The 10,426-nt window shown below is 40.8% G+C and overlaps 4 protein-coding genes across 4 annotated transcripts; 3 read left to right on the top strand and 1 right to left on the bottom strand.

The window, feature by feature from the left end:
- The first annotated feature begins 985 nt into the window (after positions 1-985).
- On the top strand, positions 986-2,414 carry LOC131225054 (receptor-like protein EIX1). The gene is made up of 2 exons (XM_058220479.1): positions 986-1,097; positions 1,169-2,414. Exons 1-2 carry the CDS (start codon positions 986-988, stop codon positions 2,158-2,160), a joined length of 1,104 nt encoding a protein of 367 aa, XP_058076462.1. The 3' UTR covers positions 2,161-2,414.
- Positions 2,220-3,764, top strand: LOC131225053 (receptor-like protein EIX2). Its single transcript, XM_058220478.1, has one exon. It carries the CDS (start codon positions 2,220-2,222, stop codon positions 3,762-3,764), a length of 1,545 nt encoding a protein of 514 aa, XP_058076461.1.
- Positions 3,765-3,772: 8 nt separating this feature from the next.
- Positions 3,773-4,351, top strand: LOC131225052 (receptor-like protein EIX2). The gene has a single exon (XM_058220476.1). It carries the CDS (start codon positions 3,773-3,775, stop codon positions 4,349-4,351), a length of 579 nt encoding a protein of 192 aa, XP_058076459.1.
- A 3,542-nt stretch (positions 4,352-7,893) lies between these two features.
- LOC131225663 (heavy metal-associated isoprenylated plant protein 31-like) lies at positions 7,894-9,607 on the bottom strand. The gene is made up of 3 exons (XM_058221229.1): positions 9,515-9,607; positions 9,343-9,421; positions 7,894-8,237 (listed from the first exon to the last, which is right to left on the bottom strand). Exons 1-3 carry the CDS (start codon positions 9,518-9,520, stop codon positions 7,912-7,914), a joined length of 411 nt encoding a protein of 136 aa, XP_058077212.1. The 5' UTR covers positions 9,521-9,607; the 3' UTR covers positions 7,894-7,911.
- Positions 9,608-10,426: the final 819 nt, after the last annotated feature.

Raw genomic sequence — 10,426 nt, 5'->3', positions numbered from 1 at the left:
TAGACAATTAAGGAAAGAAAATGTATACATTACACACGTGCCATACAAGTAGTCAAATTAAACTATCCAAATTAGGGTATCCAATGTAGATGTACTCTTAACAAAAATTATTCTTATTTGATTAAAAAAAAAGAAAAAAAAAATAATTATCAATCTTATTAATTTTCACAAACAAGCCTCCAGGAATCAGAGGTTAGGATGGTTCAACTAATCTAATCTTGGGATTGTAACTTTGCTACAGTAGGCTGCATAATCCTGTTATTTTATTTGATTTAATGTATGCCACGTGTACAATTTTTGAGTGCTCATGTATCAAGCTCAACCGCAGCCTGAGTTTCATGTAATTTCTCTCCTTCTAGACCGTTGAGATGGTGGGCCGTACCATGAAGATCACCTAATTTAAAAAAAATAAAAAAAAATCAATCCCGTCCACTCTGCCCATTTGAGGTGGGCCCTGGTGAATCCCACTGTAGGGCCCCATGAGTATGATGTATTTTCATTACATCCACTCTGCCCATCCATGTTGAAAGCTCATTTTATAAAATGGTACAAAAAATGAAGTAGATCCAAATCTCATGCGGAACACACCACATGAAATAATCTTGATTGAATCCCCACCATTAAAAGCTTCGTAGGGTCCACCAAAATGCTTATTGTGGATCCAACCTGTTGATAAGGTCACAAAGACCTGGATGAAGAGGCTACACAAATATCACCTTGATCCAAAACTTTGACGCCAGCTAGTCCACAAGATCACCTGAAAAAAATAAAAATAATAAAAATCAATCCGCTCCACTAATTAGGCAGACGTACTATTTAGATCAACGGTTTGGATGAAGAAGGCATGGCCCCAGTTGTACAGACAAAGGCGTAAGGAGACTCTGTATTTCCTCGTTTTGAGGACCAGACTGGCACTTCCCTCCACTGTTTCTCAGAAATCGTACATACGGCTGTCCACCTTTCCGTACTATGGACCCCAAAATGGATGGACGATGATCCTTGTCCCCAAGATGTGCTAAGGAACTTGATAAACGGTTTGGATGTCGTATACGATCAAGATGCCAGAGACTTGCCTTGTCATGAGCGGAAACGGATTGGTTAGGATTGCTTGATCAGTGTTAAGAGAAAATGGTGGTGAACTAGCATGATTGATGTGTGCGGTCTTCAGATCTTATAAATCAAGGAGAGCGGAAGGAGAAATCAGCAAAGAATCAATTTCCCTTTTCTAGAGCAGAGAGAAAAGGAGTGGAGAGTTGTTATTCTCAGCAGAGAAGCTTTCTTATTTCTGTCTTTGTTTTAAATGTATTAATATATTGGGGAGGATATTGGAAGGTGAGTGGTTGCTTCGATTCCGAGAGAAAAGCTCTCACCACCTTTCGTAAGGCTCTCAACGATTCCTTCAATCTTCTCTCTTCTTGGGATGATGATGCCTCTGACTGCTGCAATTGGAGAGGTATTACCTGCCACAACATAACTGGGTTTGTTCTTAAACTCGACCTCTTCGGTTTGGGACTAGGTGGCAGAATTGATCCAGCTCTGGTTCAACTGAAGCATCTTCAGTTGTTGGACTTGAGTTATAATGCTTTTAATGGCGCACCAATTCCAGATTCCCTGGGTTCAATGAAGGAGTTGAGGCATTTGAACTTGTCATGGGCAGGATTCAGGGGAAGAATCCCTCATCAGCTTGGAAACCTCTCTAAACTCATTTCCCTTAAGCTTTCTTCATTTTCTTTGAGTGCCAAAAACCTTTGGTGGTTGACAAGCCTACCTTCTCTCAATTACCTCCACATGTCTTTTGTGAACCTTTCCATGGCAAGCCATGATTGGGTGCACGTAATGAACATGTCTCCTTCCCTTGTTGAGCTAAGCTTATTCGATTGTGGTCTTTCATATATTTCTCCAACTCTTCCTTCTGTTAATTTCACATCTCTCCGTGTCCTCGATCTCAGTTACAACAACTTCAATTCTAGCATTCCAAACTGGATAGCTAACATTAGTAGCCTCGTGTCCTTGGATCTCTCATACAACAACTTTCATGGTGAGGTTCCTTATCAATTTTCACTACTTCCTAACTTGGAAGAGCTGGGGTTGGGATCAATTAAAGATAACCTCAGGGTTGATTGGTCAGAGAGTTCCTTGAAGGCAGCTGGAGGAAGCTGAAGATACTTCATCTATCTTTCAGTCAGCTGCTTGGAGGAATCCCCAACTCTATTTGGAATATGACATCACTTGAGTCTCTCTATTTGTCATTCAGTGAGAATATAACAGGTAGCATTCCAAGAGCCATAACTAAGCTTATCAATTTAGAGAGCCTGTCATTGTACCGATACCAAATGCATGCGGCCATTCCTGATTGCTTATATGAGCTAAAACATCTTAAAAGCCTTACTCTCCAAGATTGCATGCTGACAGGCCCAATCCCTGCAGCTCGTCTTGGAGGATTGTCTTCCTTAGAGGAACTAGATCTCTCATGGAATCAGTTGAGTGGGAATATCCCTGCAGCTCGTCTTGGAGGATTGTCTTCCTTAGAGGAACTAGATCTCTCATGGAATCAGTTGAGTGGGAATATCCCTGCAGCTCTTGGAGGATTGTCTTCCTTGCGAGATTTATCTCTCCGTGGGAATCAGTTGAATGGGACAATCCCAACAACTTTAGGACAACTTTCTAACTTGTCTTGGCTTGACTTCTCTTACAACTCCTTGACAGGAAACGTGTCTGAAAGTGTTTTTGAAAACCTCAAAAAGTTGAGGTCCTTGGATTTGTCTTCCAATTCTTTGGTTTTTGATCCACACTCTGATTGGGCCCCTCCATTTCAGCTTTTTATAATTAAGCTAGGATCGTGTCATTTAGGTCCTCGATTTCCTCTCTGGCTACGAACACAAAAATATGTTTTGGAGTTGGATCTCCCTAACACAACCATCTCTGGCATCATCCCCAGCTGGTTTTGGGATTTAACACCCCAACTTCTTCAACTGAACCTTTCAAATAACCAGATTTTTGGCCAATTGCCCAACCCTTTAAAAATGCAGCCTCAATCCTACATTGATTTGAGTTCGAATCATTTCAGTGGTCCCATACCCTGCATATTGAATGGAGCCAGAGTACTTGATCTCTCCAACAATCAATTTTCAGCCCCAATCCCACCCAATTTTACATCCACAATGCAGTATTTAGAATACTTTTGTGCCAAAGGTAACCAAATCAATGGCACGATTCCCTCATGCATGGAAGGAATGAATTCCTTGATTGCCCTTGACCTTTCTCGAAACAATATTGGTGGTATCATTCCACCGAGTTTGGGTAATTGTGCAGCTCTTGAGGCACTTGATTTGAGCAACAACAGGTTATCAGGAGAAATACCCAAGTCTTTGGGTCACTCGCGTCGACTCCGAACAATGCACTTGAGCAACAATAGCCTATTGGAAAAAATCCCTTTGTCCTTGAAGAAATGTGCTAGTTTGGAGACTCTTGACCTTGGATATAACAATTTCTCGGGTCATATTCCCGCTTGGATTCCCAAAAGCTTTCCAGCTTTAAGAATTCTGCGCTTACGATCCAATATGTTTACTAGCAACATCCCACCACAACTGTCAAACCTAACTTCTCTTCAGCTCATTGATGTGGCACAAAATAGTTTATCTGGTTTAATTCCTCCAAGTCTTGAAAATCTCTTGGCGATGAAGAATGAGCAGAAGATAAACCATGTTCTTCCTATGGAGGTGTGCGATCATTATATTACAAGGAAAACTTGCTTGTGTCAGTAAAGGGGCAAATGCTTGAATATACAAGAACAGTTTCGCTGGTTACATGCATGGACCTTTCAAGAAATAACTTATCAGGAGAGATCCCTGAAGGACTTACAAGTCTTTTGGGATTGCATGTCTTAAACTTATCTGGAAACCATTTGATTGGAAGGATCCCAAATAAGATTGGTAAATTGGCATCGCTGGAGTCTCTTGATTTATCAAAAAATCTACTTTCAGGTATAATTCCTCTAAGCATGTCAAATTTAACTTTTCTAAGTTGGTTGAACTTGTTATTTAACAACTTGTGGGAGAGAATTCCATTTGGAAATCAGCTCCAGACATTCCAAGATCCTTCTATTTATATGGGCAACAACGGACTTAGTGGACCTCCTCTTCTAGATAAATGTGTTAGTGATGAGACTCCTCCAGGTCCTGGTGACGTTGAAAAAGATGAAGGAGATGATGAGATGCCTTGGTTTTACTCTGGGTTGGGACCAGGATTTGCAGTTGGGTTTTGGGCCTTATGTGGCATTTTAGTGTTCAAGAGATCTTGGAGGATTGCCTATTACCGCTTCTTTGATGAGATGAAAGATAGACTCTTTTAATAATTGTTACATGATGTTATATTGAAAAAGTTTGATAGAAATCTAGGTTGGATGCTTCCTGGTGTGTTTTTTTTTTTTTTTTTTTGAGTACTTGTAATGAGAGTTGTAATAGACCGCTTTAGTGATGAATTTGGGGAGAGAATCGGTCAGTATAGCCCCCTCTAATGTATATAATAATTATCATTAAAATCACAATTGGTGTGCTCCCACATTTCTTTTTTTTAAAAAATTAAAAATAATAAATATTCCTACTTCGTATAAGCCAGTTGCTCTCCTCATCAATTGGGGCACGCCAATAAGAGAAACTGATGCCTATTGCCTGCGAAAGCCTTTCTTACCAGGTCAATTAATTGGACGGCTAATGACATATTTCAATGGCTACCATGCAAATCTTAACCAGATCAAATGATTCTGGTAATACGATCAATCAACTACAAAATGGACCAGTTAGTGGAACAAAAGAAGTATTTCTATCAAATGATCCAAACCATCCAATCAAATGGCTCAGGAAATGGAAGGCTACGGAAAAAGAAGGGAAACTTTTGGATGGATCTGATTATCTGATCTCTGTAATTTTTACAAGGTGGCTCACGAAAGCATTTTAGTTAATGGTTGGTCAGGAGCATGGATTTAAAACTCACGATTCGATGTGACTTATAGGGACTTTGAGTCATGTGGCGTTATTTCATTAATGACAAAAATACTCTTCCAGAACTTTACATATACACTCACTCTCCAACTTCATTGCTAAAGGATGTACTAAGCCCATAGAGTAACAAAGACTAATAATCCCGAGCACTATAAGTGCTCCTAGTTGTGTTGGGACCCTTGGATAATTTGATTGCTCGATCTGTACCATTCATCAGGCCCGTCACAAATTTTACAGGCTACCATAGAAAATTCACTGTTCAGACAATTCTAAGCATCCATCAACAGCTTACAAAATGGACAGCTACGATTGTTTACATAAGAATAGGTCTGATCGGATGGCTTATGTTTCTAAACGATCACTATTATCTGTCAATCCTAACCATTGCACCAATGGCCTACAAACAGATGGATATAAATTGAAAAAACGGTAAGCATGGATTGAATCGTTCAACAAATGTGATTTTTTGCATTGTAGACCCTGAAATGAATACTGGACTAATGGACGGCACAGATTGATCGATCAGTCAGACAATCAAAGCCTCCGGATAGAACAAGGAGCACTGTAACTTATAATGATCTGAACCACTGGATCATTTCTCAATAACAAAACAATACAACCTTATCCATCGAACATTTAATTTTTTTTTTTTTTTTAAAAAAACCACATGATCACATGATGGTGCATGCATGTGGATTTTCATCGCTGAAAAGGGATGCCACAGCTTCATCAGATGCCACAGCCACTGAGTAGGTCGCTGGAGTATGAAAGAAAGTGTGTACACTCGCCACATCGTTGCTGGACCGTTCGTAACAGTGGTTCGCTATGTGGGCCGGGTATTTATAAAATGATGAATAATGGGAGTAAGCTGGGAATGGCCATGGCTCGGCAGCCTTCCCAGTCCGACGGACGGTCTTGATTACCTTCTTCTCCTCCACTGCATGCCCTCTTGCGGTAACCTTTTGTGTTTCCATTTCTATGTCTATTTCATCTACTCCTGCGGTGCATGGAAAGAACTGAATAAATCAACATACTAGTTATTCATCTATGAATATCATGGGGAGACACATGTGTCAATGTGTCATACGTGTTTAAGATTCAATCAGTTCATCAAGCAGGCCCCACTTAAGACTTGCACCATATGTACATGTATTATTAAATATAGACAATTGGTTTCATTCCTTTAAAATGTCTATTTCTTTGTGCATGTGTGGCCCACTTGATCAGTGGATGGATAAAAAATATTCAAGTGGGAAATAAGAATTTTATCAATTTCTGGTTAGGCCGGGTCGACTCTAGGCAGGCTCGGGCAACCAATTCTTCTGGGCTTTAACGGGGCCTGTGTGGTAGGCCCATGCAAGTTCAGGCCAGGATCAGGCTCTGGGTCTTAACTGTTGGGTCGACCAGGACCAGGATAAGAAGGTGATTAATAATTAAAAAGAAAAGAACTATAAACGTAGACAGTATCATAGTGCCATGTCACACTCACAGTCCCTCCATCTCGGCCGCACAAGTGACATCCCTGCAAAGATCATGAATAGGTGGGCCAAGGTTAATACGAGTAATGGTCCAGTGCTCTGAAGAGCACTTAGAAGGTCCAATCAATTAATTGGACCATCCACTAGGCTGATGACATATTTCAATGGCTACCATGTAAATCTTAACCGGATCTAATGATTCTGGTCATACAATCATTCAACTACAAAATGGACGGTAAGATTCCTCGTGCAAAAATAAGTCCATTCTACAATTTGGGCCATCTATTTTTTGGGATCGGTCAGTGGATCAAAAGAAGTACTTCAATCAAATGATCCAAACCATTCAGTCAAACGGCGCAAGGAATGGAAGGCTACTGAAAAAGAAGGGAAACTTTTGGATGGATCTGATCATTCCATCTACGTAATTTTTACAAGGTGGCTCATGAAAGCTTTTTTGCTAATGGTTGGTCAGGGGCATGGATTTAAGACTCGACAATTCGACATGACTCATACGGTCTTGAGTCGTGTGGCGATTCGGTGGTATACTGGTATATCAGCCTAACTCACCTGAGTCGGTGGTGACTCGTGGCTGAGATCTGAGTCGGTGGTGACTCGTGGCTGAGATCGAGTCGACTGGGACGAGTCCGTGGTCAGGAGTGGTTTATTGTATTTCATGAAAATGTGTTCCGTGCAGCTAGGACATGAATTCTCTGTCATCTTAAAAGAGATGTTAATATTTCATTAATGACAAAAATACCCTTACACAACTTCACAAATACCCTCACTCCCCAATTTCATAGAACGAGGATGTACAAAGCCTACAAAGCGAGTAACAAAGACGAATAATCCCGAGCAGTACAAATTATAGTGCTCCTCATTGTCTTGGGATCCTTGGATAATTTGATTGCTTGATCTGTACCATCCATCAGATCCATTACAAATTTTGTGGGCTACCGTAGAAAACTCACACTGTTCAGACAATTCTAAGCATCCATCGACAGCATACAAAATGGACGGCTGCGATTGTTTACATAAGAATAGGTCTGATTGGATGGCTTATGTTTCTAAACGATCACTATTATCAGTCAATCCTAACCATTGCACCAATGGCCTGCAAACAAATGGATATAAATTGAAAAAAGGGTAAGTATGGATTGAATCATCCAACAAGTGTGATTTTGTGCATTGTAGACCTTGAAATGAATACTGGACTAAAGGACAGCATAGATTGATCGATCAGTCAGACTATCAACATCTTCCAATACAAAAAGGATGATAGTGCATGCATGTGGATTTTCATTGAACCACTGGATCATTCCGTAACTTATAATGATATGAACCACTGGATCATTTCTCAATAACTAAACAATACAACCTTATCCATTGAACATTTAATAAAAATTAAAAATCAAAAATTAAATAAAACCACATGATCACATGATGGTGCATGCATGTGGATTTTCATCGCTGAAAAGGGATGCCATAGCTTCATCAGATGCCACAGCCACTGAGTATGTTGCGGGAGTATGGAAGAAAGTGTGTACATTCCCCACGTCGTCGCTGGACCGTTCGTAGTAGTGGTTCGCTATATGGGCTGGGTATTTATAAAATGATGAATAATGGGAGTAAGCTGGGAATGGCCATGGCTCGGCAGCCTTCCCAGTCCGACGGACGGTCTTGATTACCTTCTTCTCCTCCACTGCATGCCCTCTTACGGTAACCTTCTGTGTTTCCATTTCTATGTCTATTTCATCTACTCCTGCGGAGCATAGAAAGAACTGAATAAACCAACATACTAGTTATTCATCTATGCTTATCATGGGGTGGCACATGTGCCAATGTGTCATACGTGTTCAAGACTCAATCAGTTCATCAAGTAGGCCCCACTTAAGACTTCCACCGTGTGTACATATTATATCTTACAAATATGCCACGGATCCATCTTAAATATAGACCATTAATTAGTTTCATTCCTTTAAAATGTCTATTTCTTTGTGCATGTGTGGCCCACTTGATGAGCGGATGGATAGAAAATGTTCAAGTGGGAAATAAGAATTTTATCAATTTCTGATCAGGCTCGGGCAACCAATTCTTCTAGGCTTAAACCGGGCCTGTGTGGTAGGCCCATGCAAGTTCAGGCCACTATCAGGTCCTGGGTCTTAACTGTTGGGTTGACCAGGGCCTAGCTTGGCCTGACACAAGCCTCGTCCATTGCCACCTGAGCTTGGGTAACATAAATTTTTGTAGGCCTGAGTCCATTTTCAAATAAGGCCTATACCCGACTTCTGGTCTTTTGTAGGCCCGATCTCGACCCATAACTGGCTGGGAACCCGAACTCGAACCCGATATGGGATTTGCATTTTGGAAGCTAGCAACTGAATCTGCTAACAGATAACAAGGCTTTGAATATTGAGTTTGTTCATGGTGCGTTTGGTTGCACCAAATATCATGAAATTTCATGATATGTTGCACCAAATTAGACTGACTAATCATGAAATATCATGGTATTTGGTGCAAACAAACACGCCACTAGTGTACAAGAAGCATGCTTAGGATTAGAAAATGTGCATTACTGGATGGGGCTCATATAGCTGCTTGGCTCAACAATCCAAACGATCCATCTGGTGGGCCCCATTCCAAATGACCGTGTTCTAAGAACAACGTCCATTTATGTTAGACGATCAAGATGGACAGCTTGGAATTGCAAATCATATAATGTTGCAGCTAATCCAAACAAGCTGTGACCAGCACAAGCAATACTAATACAAACTCTTAGGCCGTGTTTGGCTGCACGATATCATGAAATTTTTTGATATTTGGTGCAACCAAACAAAGCCTTAATAAGAGATTGATCATGTATATACCTTCGAGCTTGAAGAGAGCTTTTCGAATCTTTGTGGCGCAGCCCTCACAGTCGAGGTTGGGGACCCTCACCTGTATCACCTGCAACCGGGTCACGGCATCAATCAGACGTTAGCATGTGATTAGTTACTAATTACAATATAATCACTACCTAAAACCAAAATGCATACTTACAGACATGCTTTTGTAGTTTAATATGATAGAACAAAATGTATGTGTAGGAGGATTCTTACGTAGAAATAGAAGTGTGTTTGGGAGCCTATTTATAGAGAGGCATTTGAAGGTTGGATCTCCAATGGAATGAACGGCTAGAAGTATCCTATGAGGAAATTGTGGGGAGGCTTTTTGGAGCGTTGGATTTTGAAAATTTGAGAGAGAAGTGGGCCAAGGCGTGCAATGGTAAAAAGAAAGGAGACTTTTCGGCCCTACAAAAGCACTTTTTTTGTTTTATGTCCCTTGCAATGAGAAAGCTGGTTTGGAAGGCTGGGAGATGTTGGTGCACTCCCGGACACATGTGCCAGTTTTACCCAAGCTGGTCACTAGGTGGGGCCCACCATGTGGGTTCTCCCGCCCAAAAATCAGGCTGGCCCACCTGCTTGGTGGTCAGTACTTGTATATTAAAATGGAAATCTTTTCTAACTCTCTATTTTCTCGTGCATGGGGTGGCCCACCAAAATGAGTGGACATTTTTTTCTTTTTCTTTTTTGGATGGTTTTGGGGACACCTAGTGAGTGGCTTGGATCCCACGGATAGTAAGTGCGCTTGCCTAGCCCACCCTCCTGCGTGAGTGGGGAGCTATACTGTGATGATGGTTTACCAGCATTTTAGAAGGTGATTTAACCAATAACGACATGGTTACATTATTGTATTCTAGACCGTCCAAACTATGATTCCCATTGTGGGTTGTGCATATGTAAAAAAAAAAATATTAATAATAAATAAAAAATAAAAAATAAAAGTAAAAATCACACTAATCGAGTAATGCTAGCCATCTGATTTCACCCGTTGAATTTGGAAATCTGCCCATTCTACTTCTAACGATTCATCCCCCACTCGGGTGGTTAGGACGGGACGGTCAGTTAGTCC

This window comes from Magnolia sinica, chromosome 14, assembly GCF_029962835.1.
Source record: "Magnolia sinica isolate HGM2019 chromosome 14, MsV1, whole genome shotgun sequence".
Lineage (NCBI taxonomy): Eukaryota > Viridiplantae > Streptophyta > Magnoliopsida > Magnoliales > Magnoliaceae > Magnolia > Magnolia sinica.
This window is presented reverse-complemented; position numbering and strand designations above follow the sequence as displayed.

Coding starts and splice junctions, on each gene's coding strand:
- LOC131225053 (XM_058220478.1), top strand. CDS start 2,220: ATGACATCACTTGAGTCTCTCTATTTGTCATTCAGTGAGAATATAACA.
- LOC131225054 (XM_058220479.1), top strand. CDS start 986: ATGGACGATGATCCTTGTCCCCAAGATGTGCTAAGGAACTTGATAAAC. Junction 1,098..1,168: donor TCATGAGCGGAAACGGATTG/GTTAGGATTGCT, acceptor TGCGGTCTTCAG/ATCTTATAAATCAAGGAGAG.
- LOC131225663 (XM_058221229.1), bottom strand. Junction 8,238..9,342: donor AGCTCTCTTCAAGCTCGAAG/GTATATACATGA, acceptor TATGCTCCGCAG/GAGTAGATGAAATAGACATA.
- LOC131225052 (XM_058220476.1), top strand. CDS start 3,773: ATGCTTGAATATACAAGAACAGTTTCGCTGGTTACATGCATGGACCTT.